This window comes from Furipterus horrens, unplaced genomic scaffold (genome assembly GCF_987537825.1).
Source record: "Furipterus horrens unplaced genomic scaffold, mFurHor1.1.pri manual_scaffold_6, whole genome shotgun sequence".
Taxonomy (NCBI): domain Eukaryota; kingdom Metazoa; phylum Chordata; class Mammalia; order Chiroptera; family Furipteridae; genus Furipterus; species Furipterus horrens.
The window spans coordinates 181,596,315-181,612,489 of NW_028327176.1; the positions used below are offsets into that span (position 1 = coordinate 181,596,315).

General features: G+C 35.6%; 1 protein-coding gene across 1 annotated transcript in view; it reads right to left on the reverse strand.

The window, feature by feature from the left end:
• Positions 1 to 1,948: 1,948 nt before the first annotated feature.
• Positions 1,949 to 16,175, reverse strand: part of LATS1 (large tumor suppressor kinase 1) — a 37,268-nt gene continuing 23,041 nt past the window's right edge. Inside the window, exons 5-8 of the mRNA XM_090279966.1 lie at positions 14,518 to 15,100; positions 12,070 to 12,252; positions 11,788 to 11,894; positions 1,949 to 6,246 (exon numbers count right to left, since the gene is read on the reverse strand). Of these exons, the coding sequence (XP_090136092.1) occupies positions 5,737 to 6,246; positions 11,788 to 11,894; positions 12,070 to 12,252; positions 14,518 to 15,100 (1,383 nt within the window). The 3' untranslated portion in view covers positions 1,949 to 5,736. The remainder of the gene's footprint in view (positions 6,247 to 11,787; positions 11,895 to 12,069; positions 12,253 to 14,517; positions 15,101 to 16,175) is intronic.

Below are 16,175 nucleotides of genomic sequence, written 5' to 3' on the forward strand. Positions count from 1 at the left end.
GGTCAAGGTTTTTATACAACCAGACAAGTATTCATCAATTACGGTGTTCCACGGTTTACAGATATGTACTCGACGGACCCGTGCTTCCTCCAGTATCAGCCTCCGTCCTGTGCCTTCACCTATGGAAGGAATAGAGGCATTTAAGATAGGTTTTCCTTTAGGACTGCATGGTAATGAAAAATTAATTTTAAAACATCCCAGTAATTGAAAACTTAAAGGCAATTCAGTCTGCAAATATATATTGAGCAACTACTATGTGCCAGACACTGTTATAGGCACTGGGTATACAGTAGCCGACATACTCTTGTGGAGCTTAAAGTCTTGTATAATTTTCAACTAAGTAGAAAGTAATAGTTTCTCTGGTGGATATGATTTCTATTGTGATAGAGCACAGTACCTTATAATTAATGTATCTTTTTGAAATAAAAAGCAATTCATGTAGGTACAGAAGAGGATATCAAGAAAATTATTAACAGTGGGAATGAAGATGAATCAGAGAAAAATATACAAGGTAAAATAACTGAATTTCATGATGGGAGATGGTCAAAAAAAAAAATGGCCTCCTGAAATTGTTTTGCAAGTTAGGCACTGATACAAATTATACTGTGTTAGAGTTTAGGCTCAGCAGCAGTAAAAAATGGATATATTGTGTTTGGTTGCTCAGTCCAGGCTGGACAGACAACTCCGCTTCACACTTTCAGATAAGTTGGTTCTATTTTTTGTTGATCTACCACCACCAGGGTGTTTTCCTAGTTTTTAATGGTCAATGTGAAGTCACCACTCTGTTCTTGTTCCATCCCGTGGGAAGAGGGAAGGAGTAGTGGAAGGCAAGCAGTATCAACTTTATGAAGTGGCATTTGCACATACCATGTCTGCTCATATCCCAGTGGCCAAAATCTAGTCCTGTGGCCACACCTAATTACAAGGGAATATGAGAACCATGGGCTCTAGTGGGGCAGTCAAGACATGGGCAGGGACGAGGACGCTATTAGTGAGGAAGAATGAAAGGATGGATGCTGGGGAACAAGAGCAGCCTTGTCATTAGGCAGCCCCTCTGGGAGTTAAGTACACATGATAACCCATTTCCCACCAAATTTAACCCTCTCCAAGGGAAACAATTCAAAAGTCCTAACCGGATTCTGAATCAGTAAAATGTTCAGGATCTCTAGGTGACTCTTAAGGAAGGAAGGAGGCAAGACTGGATATTAGGGAGGACCGTAACTGCCAGAATGTTTCAAACAAATCATACACGTAAGTAGATACATTGTTTTGCTTTGGCATAACAAGGTATATTTAGAACTTTAAGCATGCCAAACTTGGGTCCGCACTGTAGTAAAGTGAATCATAAAAATGCAATTTGCATCAGCTATTCAATGCTCACATGTAGACCAAATATAATATTACAAGGGAGGACAAACAAGAAAAGAATGATACTAATGATTGAAGATGAAGAAAAAAAAAACACCCCTATTTGTTGGTCTGTGTAAAGTTGATTTAAGATATAACATCAGCATACATATTTTATCTGGTAGGCAGTTCACATAATAAAGGATTATAAAAAGATTAGACAACCACTTCCCATTTTAATAACTATAAACTGGACTCAAGTGATAAATGCAGAGATTAATAATTTAAAAGGTTTAAATCTGTGTTATCTAAAGGAAGCCTTTAATATGGAATGTTTATTATACTTTTGTTGCACAAAATGAAAACATTTTACTGGGTTATAACTAACCCTGTTCAGTTTGCCTTAATCTAACTAGGTATCACTATTAGTTAAATATATTTTTTAATTCCAAAGCATCAAATTTTTAATCATAATTTTTTTCTGAGAATAAAAAGATTAAAATAAACTTTTGAATAAGTATATCAACATACTTAAGTGGCTTAAAAGTCAGTTTTCCACACATAATTGAAAGATTTGAATTTTTCTTTTTATTATCCCAGAAAATGTTACACTAGATCAAATGATTGGGAAAATACAAATAGGTTCATTAAAAATACAGGCTGATTATTCATATTTACTACATTCCAAAGTATGCAAAACAATTTATATTGCAACGCTGTAATTCCTTTTCCTAACAAAGCATTATTTTATAAATTGTAGTGTACTGATTCAATTTTAATACAAAATACTTATATATACAAAAGTAAACTGTGGTATAGTGCCTTCCACAAAGGGATATATTAAGGCGCTTTACAAATATAACAATATGTTGACCCAAATTATGTTTTAGATTAAAACAAACAGGCTATTTTTTCACTTTAAATACCAAAAGGATATTTATTTTTGTTTTATTAAATTTCTAAAGTACCTTGGGTAACAGCAGCAACAATATCTAAAAATCCTCCCACTGTATTTTCTAATTTCTAACATATTAAGTCAGAATAAAACATTTCCACTCACAGTTTTGCACTTTGCAACAGCAGAAGGTAATCACTTTTTTAAAAAGTCAATCTCAAAGTGACTTCTTAGTCATACATTCTAGTTTCTATTACAAATAAGGTAGAAAAGATACAGCAATAGGTCCTGCCTTAGGATGCCACTGAACAATAATACATAACAGTATCTACAATTACATAATTATAGAACACTTCATAAATACTATTGATATGCATAAAAGGGGTAAGTATAACAAAGACAGTTAAGTTTTTCATGAGTGGGAATATTTTTAAAAAGAAAATATGTATAACCAATGTTTCCACTCTATTCCAATTGGAAGTATATAAACTTTTGATGCTCTTTTTGGTCAGGAAGCACCATATTCTGTACTGGAAGAAATGGGTATAGTTGGGAAATAAGACAGCTAGTAAGTATATCCAAACTCTTAAAACTGCAGATACTAAAGGCTTGTACACAGCTTTAGATAAACACAAAAAGCTTATACTGTCAAGAGGAAATTTCAAAAGAATACAAAATTTGTAGTGTCTGTAACATTTGAGAAATAAAGGCAACAAATTTTGTGGGGAGGGGGAGTAGACATAACCTTAGTTTTCCTACAACATAAATGAGTTGGGTTTGTACTGTATTCACCAAAGTGCAGAGGTAAAACAACTAAAAGGAAATTTAAATGTGACTGAGGAAACCCAAGAGCAAGAGGGATGTCTTGAAATTGAGTACCAAGCTAAAACTCTTGAATTTGTTTTGCATAGAATTTTATAGAATCATATGTTCCACGAAGACTGCCTGCCATCTCATAGTGCATTTCCTTACAGTTCTTAGAAGTACTTCAAAAATATTTATCAAGCCAAACATGTCAGTGCCCCCTAAAAGTGTTTAAAATGTCTTAGTGATGTTACCAGCAAGAGGCATTCATACATATCTTGTCACATGGTACAGACCTTTTCCATCAAAAATTATCAGTTTAAACAAGATGTGCTAATCTGAACACTAATCAGTAAATGTAAAGCAAAGCTCTTAGTTTAATATATGTGTTCTTATACGACAGAGGTCTTTTACCGAGGGTTTATGATAGGTTTCAACATATCCAGAACCCCTAAAACTGCACATATTTTGTGTTGATGTCCACATTTCTAGGAAGATTGTCCACAGCTTTCATCAGATTTTCAAAGGACCAATGATCCCCAGACGCTCCACCTCATGACACAGTGGATTGTGCCATGGGTTATATTCTGTGCTCTGAGAGGGCCACCTATATAGAAAGATGAGAACTGTCAGCTATTAAATCTTCTTTGCACCCTGGCTGGTGTGGCTCAGTGGATTCAGCACCAGCCTGAGAATCAAAACGTCACGAGTTCGATTCCCAGTCAGGGCACATGCCTGGGTTGTTTGTTGGCTGGGTCCCCAGTTGGGAGCACATGAGAAGCAACCACACATCAATGTTTCTCTCCACTCTCTAAAAATAAATAAAATCTTTAAAAAAAACCCCAACTTCTTTGCCTTTCCCAATTCAACTGGAACAGCTTTGACTATATTTTACTTATGTATGATTTCCATTAGCTTTCAGACAAAGATAGCTAAAAGTCTGAAAATCACTAAATTTATGCCTCTTATCCCAAATACTGTTTTTGATAAGCAGTGGAGCTTAAGAAAAAGAAAATACAAATTTTACTAATGTAAGAATAGAGCCCTTTCCCCACCCTAAAAGATAAGCTAAATGTATCTGGTAGGAGACCATAAGTCTTCTTGAAACCCAAGCCTATATAATAGGAATCCTGAAACACATATTTAACCTTAAGTTAGGAGGACTTAAATTTTGAGTAGAACCACTATGTAATTTTTCCTAATTACTAATGGCCACCTTACTTAAGAGTTAAATAATAATTAATGTTTTCATCAATCAATCTGCCCATAGGTAAAATATTGCCAAATAGCCAGATTTTCCTTTGCCAATAAACAATCCATGTATGCAGCACTGTTCTGAAAGAGGAAAGCTGTAACATCACTGATAAAATCAAAACTGTTACAATACAGAAGTAGTACTATTCTACTGAGTACCCACAAATAATTTCTAACCAAAGTGTCATATGAAACTGAAAACAATCTGCTTAGGATGGTGGAAATGATTTTGTAAATTTTGAAGTAAAAATATGGAAAACCTTAGCTTTTAGTATAAAAATTTTTGATTCATGGCAGTTTTGTTTCCCTTTAAAACTGGAAGCAGCACAAACAGCAAATGCTGGAAATTTTTAGTAAATAGATGCAAATAGACATGTAGTCAGTAAGATGAAAAGAACAGCCCTTGTGCTTGATGTAAACATGTATCCACAAATAGTCTTCTCCAACAAGGTATCTATGGGTAGACTGCAGAAGAATATGCTCCTGTTAGTGGTTTTCATTTCAATAGCAAACTAATTTCTGAATATAAAGGAAGGAGGCCTAAAAAGTCTTCTTAGAGTAGCAATCTTACATTGTCAGGAATCGCCAAAACAAGTATCAAGAAAAACAAATTCAAGGACTGGCATTCTGTGAAATAGCCTCCTGACTGTAATCATGTATAATGCATCGACCCAAATAATAAAAATTTCTATAATGCAAAAAAAAATAAAGAATCCCCACCTGGAAGCAGCATTAAAAATACCATTTAGGAAAGAAAAATGGTAGTGTTTTGCTTCTTTTAATGCCAGTAATTCTTGAGAAACAAATGCTAGATTAAATATTCCAGAGAAAAAAAATGTTTATTTTTCCCTTCTTATGAACATACTGTTTCAACCCTGTCAACCCTGTATTTTTTAGTTTCAAGATGTGAATTATATAGACTATTAGCCTAAGAACACTCACCACGATGGCTTGATTTCTATAGCTTATTTTGTACCAAAGACAAGGCTATGGGGCGTGGGGTGGGGGGGAGCTTTGTAAATGTGGGGTACATTTCATATTTGGTTAAAGCAAAATAAAACTAAAACTGTCTTTCAAAAAATTTTCAAAAACTCTTGTCTTTTAAAATTATTCAGCATATGTACAAATAGATACCAGGCTTCTCCTTTTAAACAAAGCACACACTTTTTTATTTTCAGTACTTTAAGTACCAAGAACTGACTATCATAGTCAGTTCATAATTTACTTTATAACAATTTTTTTCTAAATTACTGGTTATAAAGGCTGGAATAAATTAACATTTTAAAACAATTTCCCATAATTTAGGAACATAAAATATTGTGCACAGAGCACATACACACAGCTGTCGCATTTGCATAATTTTACTCTCAGAGCCGCAAAACCCCCTGCATTTCAGACCTTTTTGCAAATCCTCATTACAATTACTTCCTAGGGTATTACACATACACTAGATCACGATTTTTGATCTCTGAGCCTGTGTGCTGATCATCTTCATCTGACTGGTGCTCTGAAACTGGTGAATTAATATATTCATATTCAATAGGCTTTGGATAATTATATGGGTAGCCATTGTCATCAAAAAACCTCCTAAAGGTAAATTCATAGAAAGCATGTTCAGGGTGCTTTCCATTTTTATACCATCCGTTAAGAGTGTCATTTACATTTTCTTCCCCATTATCATCACTCCATAACTTATCAGGATCAACGGGATCAAAATTTGATGTATCTGTTGGGTGTGTGATTTTAGGAATATATGAAGCAGGTTGTTGTCTCAGGTCACTGGAGAAATCAATTGTTTTAAAAAATGGATGAGCTTTTATTTCATCAGCACCATTCTTTCCTAAGCGATCTTCTGGTCCTCGGCAAAGTTTAATTATAAGATCAGAGGCTTCAGGACTCAGTTTGGCTTGCGGTGGAATGTGAAGAGATGTTTGCCAGTTGATAACCTTTAAAGAAGATTTTTTAAAATTAGAAGGGAATAGATAAGAAGACCAAAATTTTCTTCCAAGTTTTATACCAAAAAGTCTTACCGGACTAGTTGTAAATTTTAAAAATAAACTGCATGGCATTTCACCTTCCTGACCTTTAATAATGAATCATTGGTGGGAAATAACCTTTCCGCCTATCCCCTCCTCTTACTGTAAGTTTTAGCACTGCTCATAGACAGGACTATTTCTACTGTGCCTCCCCTGTTCTGTATATTTACTTGTTAATAACGTCTCTAATGTTTTGTGGGACCTATTTATGTCTGTACCCTTCTACTACAGTATAAAGTTCCATAAGGCTATAGATCATGTTTTGTCTTTGCATTTTTCCTAGTACTTGGCAAATGGCCTGGAATATAATAGATGTTCAGTAAATATTTATTATGGTTCTGAATAAACCAGAACGAGGAAAGGAGATGAGGAGGGAGGGAAAAAGGGAAGGAAGGAAAGTAATAGACAGTTAATAAATATTTGTTAAATAAATGAATTAATGAACCAAATTCTTCCTTATTCATACAGAACCTTATCAGCTAAAGTAGAGGGAAGAAAAATAACCCCCTCTTCCAGTATCTGTTCATCTAAAAGTTTTCTCCCAGGTTAGAAGAAGGAGATGCCTCCACTAATAAAATGTCTGTGAATATTTTGGAAAAATAGTCATGATACAGTTGTAGTTATTTATGCCTGGTTCCAACATCTACTTCAGATAGGGAAAATTAATATACACAAGCAGCTGGACAAGTTCTTTGCTTCAAAGTTACTGTCAGGATTTTTTAGTTTAAGGTAAAAATAAAAAAGACAAGGCACAGCAAATAAAAAAGATTCAGTTAATTCAAAAATGGGTCAATAGAAATTAATGTGAACTGAAGCTGAGAGAAAAAGTGGGAAAAAAGAATACAGCATAAGATATGTACACCACCACCAAATATCTAGCATATGTACATATCCTAAACTAATTCAGAGTCCCAAAAGGCCAGATGAAAGCCGAAGAAATCTTTGAATCAGAGTGGGAATGACTGGGAATTTTCCAAACCTGATGAAGGTCATCAACCTACAACGCAAGAAACTTTATGAACCTCAGTCAAGACAAATAACACTTCATATGGGCACATAATGGTGAAATTGCAGAAAATCAAAGTTAAAGAGAAAGAAGTCCTAAAAGCGGCCAGCCAGAGAGGGAGGTTCCAGCTCTGAGTAAAATATAATAGGTGTACTCCACCCTGTCTTTCCTACAGAAGGCAGCTACACAGAATGCACCGAACAGCTACTTGAGGATGCTGAAAAGTAGAGTTAACAGGCAGATTGTAAAAGGAGAAAAGAATTTGAAGCACCATTGAGATGATGGTTGAGTTTACCATTTTTTCCTTTTAGAATCCCTGGTCTAGACTCAAGGTAGCCCAAACCCTGAAGACATAGAATACAGTGAGCTCTAGGAACAGTCCTTCTAGTTTAGGCTCAGGGATTGGGAAAGAGGTTTCCTGGATGCAACGGAGATATTCCGTTACCTAAAACTATGAGAGAAGGGACCCTTCCTCTTCATTAGAAATTAAATCATGTGATCCCAAGAGGAGAGATGGAATCCCTGTCCCTTTTTCTCTGTGTGTGCTCTCACTACCTTGTCCTAGATACGGGTACAGTAATGAAGTGAGTGTGGTAGAGCAGAACAAATAAAGCCTCACTTTCTCGTCAAGGAACTGGAAAGTACCGGGACATAGCAGAGAAGGAGATTATAAAGTTGTTTACAAACTGCTGGGCTCACCTCCCAACTGTACTTGTATGGCTCTAATCCTAAAGAACATATCAAAGACTTGGAAAACTGAACTAAGGAAAAGACCACAGCCAGAGAAATCTGGCTGGCAATGTAAAGGTTTTGACAATGAAAACTGACATTGATTGAAGTCACAAGCCACAGAAGGCTGGAACTTGTGGACTGGATCCAATCAGATTTAATGGCTGCCAAAACAATACCAACATTCTCCATAACATTTAAACATGACTCAGTCTCATAACATAATATTAAAAATGTCCAGGATACAATCCAAAGTTACTTGGCATATAAGAACCACAAAAATTTCAACCCACATAGAAAATCAGTAGATGTCAGTGTTGAGATGACACAGATTTTAGAATTATCTGACAAATACTTTAAAGTAGCCATTTTTAAAATGTTCTAAATAAAGATGAATACTCTTAAAATAAAATGAAGACAGAAAGTCTCAGCAAAGAAATTAAAGGTAAGAAGTACCAAATGTAAATTTTAGAACTGAAAAATACTATAACCAAAATAAAAAACTCAAAGGATGTGCTCAATAGAATGGAGATGTCAGGGGAAAGTGAACTTAAAGCTAGATTGGTAGAAATTATGCAAACTGAAGAGAGAAAAGTTTAAAAATATAGCCCTCAGTAATCTGTGGGGCTAAACCAAAAGGACTATCATTAATGTAATCAGAGTTCCAAGGGGAAAATGTGTGATGTAGAAAGAATATCTGAAGAAATAATGGCTGAAAACTCCCCAAATTTGACTACAAATAAACCTATCAATTCAAGAAGCTCAGTGAACACCAAACAGGATATATGCTCTAAGAAATCCATTCACAGACAGTCCATAATTACACTGAAAGAAACCAGTGAAAACCAATGCATTACTTAGGGAACAATCATTTGAATGACTTTTGATTTTTTATCAGAAACTCTGGAGGACAAGAGGAAGTGGATAATTAAAAAATTCATTTAATTCTTGCTTTTAGAGTGAGAGGGAGGAAGGGAGACAGGGAGAGACACACTGATTGGTTGGCTTCTTGTATGTGCCCCTCACCCCTAAGGAATCAAACCCACCCACAAACCAGGCATGTGTCCTGACTATGAATCGAACCCACGACCTCTCTGTCCACGGGATGATGTTCCAACCAACCAGTCACACCAGCCAGGGCAGGAGATGGGATATTTTAAAGTGCTGCCAGAACTGAAACCTAGAATTCCATACCAATGCCTTTTCATTGTGTTGACTGCGTTTTTGGCAGACTAAACTTTTACTTTTAATAAAGTCCAATTTCTCAACTTTTTCTTTTATGGATCATGATTTTGTTGTCATTTCTAAGAGTTCTTCACCTAACCTTAGGCCATAGAGATTTCCTCTTCCATTTTCTTCTAAAAGTATTATAGATTTGTTTTATATCTAGATCTATTTTGAGTTAATCTTTGTGTCAGGTGTGACGGTTACATCAATGTTCAGTATTTTTTGTATATGGCCAGCCATTTTTTCCAACACTACTTGAGATACTATCCTTTCTCCATTTGCACCTGTGTCAAAGATAAAATGGCTGTATTTGTGTGGTCCTATTTCTCCATTCTCTACCTGTTCCACTGATCTATGTACATACCCTTTTGCCAATATCATACTGTCTGTGTTACCATAACTTTATAGTAAGTCCTAAAATCAAGTAGTTGATTCCCCTTTGTTCTTCTTTTTAAAAACTTTTCTTTATTCCAATTCCTTTGCCCATAGAAATTTGGGGGAGAGAATTGATAGCTTTACTATGTTGAGTCTTTCAATCCATCAACACAGTATGTATCTCCATTTGTTAAGATCTTCCTTGGTTTCTTTCACCAATTTGTAGCTTTCAGTACACAGCTCTTATTCATGGTCTATTAAATATATACCTAAGTATTTCATTTTTGAGAAGCTATTGTTTTAAAACTTCACTTTCTGGTTGTTCACTGCTTAAATATAGAAAACCAGTAGATTTCTTATGTATTACCCTTATATCCTTCAATTGTGCCAAACTCAGTAGTTCTACAGGTTTTTTCTTTGATTCCCTGGGATTCTCTATATAGAAAATTGCGTCATCTGTGAATGTGGGAAGTTTTTCTTTCTTTCTAATCTATATGCATTTTATTTCTTTTTTTTGCTGTATTACACTGGCTAAGACTTCCAGAACAATGTTGAATAAGACTGGTGAGGACACACATCCTTACTTTCTTGATCTTAGGGGAAAAGCATTCAATTTTTCACAGACATGCACACACTTACTTATATACGTATTAAAATGAAGGTGAAATAAACACTTTTAAACAATTAAATCTGACACAAACCTGAGAGAATGCATTACCAGTAGACCTGTACTTAAAGAAATTCTAAAGGAATTTAAAAAATATAAATACTAAATGAAATAACGAAGTAGTTACAAGTTGGTGGGAAGATTATAGAACAGATGATATCTCAAGACACTCTCAAAGAATGATTAAAGACATGAAAACATGATCAGGTGTTAACCAGGCCTCAGAAAGAGGAGAGGACTGTGGAAGAGGGGAGAGAAAGGACATTTCAAAAGGAATGGTGTGAACAAAGATACAGAGGATATATTTGGACTTTAACCCATTAACAAGGGCACAACTAAAGAATTTTTAGCCCTGGCTGGTGTGGCTCAGTGGATTGAGCACTGGTCTGTGAACCAAAGAGCGGCTGGTTTGATTCCCAGTCAAGGCACACGCCTGGGTTGCGGGCCAGGTCCCCAGTTGCGGGTGTTTGAGAGGCAACCACACATTGATGTTTCTTTCCCTCTCTTTCTCCCTACCTTCTCCCCTCTCTAAAAATAAATAAAATCTCAAAAAGTTTTTACCATAGTTTATGGTAAAAGTTGTACGCAGCTTCTCATTTAAGTGCCAGAGGTAATTTTAAGTGTAGGTACAGAAGTTGCTTCTTTTTCACGGGGGATGTGTTCCAAGACTCCCAATAGATGTTTGAAACCACGGACAGTACCAAACCCTATATATACTATGTTTTTTCTTATGCATACATACTTTTTCACTTGAAGCACTTTTTGCCAGTATCACTGCTCTTGCACTTGGGGGCCATTAAGTAAAAAAGTTATTTGAATGCAAACACTAAGACACCATAGTTGCTCTGGTAAACGAAGTGGCTACCAAGTGACTAATAGGTGGGTAGCATATATAACATGGATATGCTAGACAAAGGGATAATTCATGTCCCAGGGGATGGAACAGGACAGCACAAGATTTCATCATGCTCCTCAGAATGGGGCACAATTTAAGACTCCTCAATTGCTGATTTCTGAAAATTTCCACATAATATATTCAGAACATGATTGACCGCAGGTAACTTAAAAGCACAGAAGGTGCAATAGCGAATGAGGAGGGGCAACTGTATAGACACTTGTTTATAGTTCTGGGCGAGAATGTGCATGGAAGGAAACAAAGCCAAGAGCCAATAGGTGACAAAGAGTAAATTGAAATAGATCTTCAAAAGATACTAAAGATTTCTATGAGAATGAAATATGAGTACAGTTTATGAGTATGGGAGAATATAGGAATATGATGTTGGGATGATGGAGATTAGAATTCATGCATGGAATCTCAGTGGGTTCTTACATTCTTCCAGGTTCATTCTTTAATTCCAGAATAAGATGCTCTATGTAAAGGACTGATAAACTTCTATAGTGTAATGGACTTTGTGATAATTCTTTTGGTATAGATACCATACTTTACCTTCATTTGTGTTTCTAATGGTGTTTGTGCCAAGAAAGGAGGTTGTCCCACCAACATTTCAAAAAGAATTACACCAACACTCCACCAGTCACATAACTGTGTATAGCCTAAAATAAGATACCAAGTTATAGTTATTTATAAGCACTTTTTAGTGTCCAGAATACAATCAAAATTAATATTAAATCGCCAATTTATACTGTAAAAGTAACACTTATAAACCTGAAAAATAAGCTCTATTCTAATTAAGTTTCAACTGGAGATTTTATAAAACAAATGTTTTACCTGTTCGTAACAACACTTCAGGTGCAATATAATTGGGAGTTCCAACCAAAGAATGTGCGAGACATCGTTGGTGCTGGCGTGCAGCCCTCCGTTCTAGTGGCTTCAGTCTATCTCCACATCTGCAGTTAGAGGGGTCACCCCATTCGTTACTGAAATCCATGCTATCTTGCCGTGGATGGTCACCTGTAAAGTAAAATAAAGAAAAAAGAAATAAAAGCAACCAGAACAAGAGTAAACCAAGAGTCTGTTTAATTTTTTGACATCATGATTTAGAGTTAATAACACTCTCACCTTATGACAAGCTAAGATACAATGTACACCAAATCACTGATGGTGTTTATTAATGACTGGAGCCTGTGATGTGAGATATCAATAGGACACCTTTTACACTAAGAAAAATTAGTCCAAGGTTCAGTAATGTATTCAATGTTAAATGATGAGAAAGGCAGGAGTAGATATAATTAAGAACAGACTGCTCCCCATTACTACTCTGGACAAAGTTTCAAACAGATTAGTGTTTCATTCATTCAACAAGTGTCAATGATAAATAAGAAAGACAGGGTTCTTCTCTCGGGTAGCTTCTCTGTAGGGAAAAAGCACAACAAACACACACATACATAAGAAACAGTGATGCATCCCACGTTGAGAATCAACTGGGGTAATGTGACAAATTGAGGTGACATTTGCAAAAAAAACAAATAGGAATCAACCATTTGAAAACCAAGGCAAGGCAAGGAGAATGGTAGGAAATGGAATAGAAGCTAGTGCACACCGATTCTGTAAGCAAAATACATGGTTTACCTTTCACTCCATACAGAGAGAAGATACTGGGGAGTTTGAAGCAAGAAAATTGTAAGATTTGATTTATATTTAAACAGATGATAAGTGAGGACAAGAGTGAGGAGAGACCAAGTTAAGAGGCTATTACAGTTAAGCTCGGACTACGATGGTAACAATGGTCATAGAGAAAAGCAAAGAGACTCAGGATATATTTAGAGGTGGAGTAAGCAGGGCTTACTGATGGACTTAGATGTACAGGGTATGGGAAAAAAAGAATCAAGGATAAGTAGGCAGGCGGTGGTGATATCATTTACTAACCTGGGGAAGGTTGGAGGGGAAACCAATACAGAGGGGGAGAAATTAAGCGTTATTTACTGGTAATGTTAAGTTAGAAATCCATGTGAGAGAGACACCATTTCTAGAGAAATCTGGAAGTCACTGACAGAGATGGTATTTAAAGCCATGACTAGATACCTCGAAAAATATATCTAAAATTAACCTAGCTGTAATAATCATCTGGGATATTTGCTTAAAATATCATTTCTACCCTCCAGTGGAGATTTTAATCAGCAGACTACAATAGAGCCTAAAAATCATATTTTAAAGAACAACCCCAAGTACTTCAGGTGAATTTGGGAGACATATTACAATAAGTTGAACATTAAAGTAGGTGCAGGTGTCTTCGGTTCTATCCATTTACTGTCAATCTACTGGTGTTCACAGAAGCACAGAAGGCTAATAATACTTACCTCAGAGGATTGCTGTAAGCATTAAATTAGAATATATGTAAAGCACCTAGTCATAGTAAGTATTCAACAAATGTCAAATTGACTTACACTTCCATTAGCGCTTGAAGGGATCTTGGTGAGGCACTGTGGTGTAGTAGAAATAACATGGGCCCTGTAATCAGACAAACCTAGGTTCAAAGCCTAGCCCTTACACTTATTTTCTGTCTGACCTTGGGCAAGTTACTTCATCTAACTAGGCCCTCGTTTCTTTATTCTGCCTTATAATGAGATTGTGAGGATTAAACAGGGCCATGTACATAATGTATTTAAGGCTAAATAAGTTGTGTAACAGTCAAACTGGAATCCTAAATAACAGTGAAAATAAATGTTACATGCAATTAACACAGATGAACCTCAAACATAAAAGTCAACACAGAAGAATACAGAATGATTACACTTAAATAAAGATTCCAGAATAGGCAAAATAAAAGAGTACATTGTATAGGGGATATATACATATGTGATAAAAATATAAAGAAAAGAACTGATTACAAAGTTCTGAAATAATGGTTACACCTATGGAGGAAAGAAGGGGAAGTGGTTGTTTAGGGGTTTTAAGAAGTACTGGCAATCTAGTTCTTAAGCTGAATGGTGGGTATGCGGCTTCGTTTAAAATTAGTTTTAAAATGTTATTTGTCTGACATATTTCAAAATAACAAAACATAAAAGTGGTTGACTCAAAAATGTTAATGATATTTAGAAATAATTGAGTCTAACACACTCCTTCATTTTATAAGTCTAAATGTCTGCAGGATTCACCAACGGTTATCCAATAGTCAAGATCTGACCCAGGACTTCTGGGTCCTATCCAGTGATACCCTTCTATTTTACTGTGTTAATAAATCATATTAATATGTAGAAATTTTATGATTTTACTCACCACTCTGGTAGTACTTAGAATCATGTGTCCATCTGAAGCCAGTGCAGAGGCCGAAGTCAGTCAATTTAATATGACCATCACGATCAATCAGAATGTTATCAGGTTTAATATCTCTATGAATAAAACCCATTTTATGAACACTTTCAACTGCACAGGTAAGTTCTGCTATGTAGAATCGTGCCAGATTTTCTGGAAAGATGCCCATTCTAATTAGTAGGCTCATCATATCACCCCCAGGAATGTAGTCCATGACAAAGTATAAATTGTCCTTATCTTGGAATGAATAATACAGACGAACTACCCATTCGTTGTCAGCTTCAGCCAGGATATCTCTTTCAGCTTTAACATGAGCAACCTGATTTCGAAGCAGAACATCTTTCTTTCGAAGAGTTTTTGTTGCATACAATGCCTTAGTATCTACTTTTCTTGCTAGACAGACTTCACCAAATGCTCCTATTCCTAGTGTCTTTATCTTCACAAACATAGACTTGTCCATTTTAGCCCTCTTAAGACGGATGTAATTAGACTCTTTTTGGCAAAGCATCTTTCTCATTTGATCCTGGGCATCTTGAGATAATCCAACCTAGGCAAATAAGCTAAATGTTAAATAAGGAACTGTTTTCTATACAAAATACTAAGAAACAGCTTGGAAAAATTCAGGCATATAGTTAAAGGTTAAATGCATAATTTTTAATAAAGCATGTTAGAAATCTAGAATATATTTCAGAAAAATTATCAAAAGTGCAGCTTAAGGGATAGTTAAGAGGATATGTAAGGTTGGGTACATATACAGATTCTGCTGTACAGAGCAAGGAGGAGGTGACACTAATGATCCGGCTTTCTACTCCTCTCTAAGGCACTAAGAAAAAGCTCCCGAAGTGCAATAAGCAAACAACAGTTCGCATGCATCCTCACCTAGCCCTCCATGCTCATTCATCCCAAATTACTGCACATGATTAGACTGCCTTCATTATATGCCTCTCTTTGTAACATACCAAGGCCTCAAATATTCTTCCTCCCATTTTACCCTTCATGAAAAGAAATTCTTTCACTCCAAGTTCACTTATCCTAAAAAACTGATAAGTATTAAGAACAGAAGGATATCTTCTTTAACTACTGTCGTCTTTCCTTTTATATTTCTCAACACATTAGGGTAAGGGCAGGACTCACAGCCATCACTAACACAAAATGCAAAGGATTTCGCCTACCTTATTTAAAAGGAACAACTTGTGTGATTACAGGGTATCTTTTAGATATTCTGGAACATTTCAAAGAACAGTCAGTGCAACTTATAAAGATGCCAAAACACAGATAAAAACCAAAACCAACGTCTAAGTCAACATAAAATACCTGATCTACAAGGAAGAAATAGTTTATTTTTGGCTAGCTAATAACTAATTTAAGGGTTAAAACAGAATAGGAATTTGATTTGAAAAGTAAACTCTAATTCTAGAAATGCAAGACTAATTAAAATACAGCAACCTCATGCTTCTGTTAGGATGCGTATTTGCATGCAAAATCTTTTAAGAAGGGTGGCGTGCCAGACTTAGTATAGAACTATTTGTCTTAAAATCTTACTTGCCTACACAGTAATGGAGGCTACAGAAGTCAGCAAAGCTTCCAACACCATAAAAGTTTAAATCAGCTATTAGTGGAAA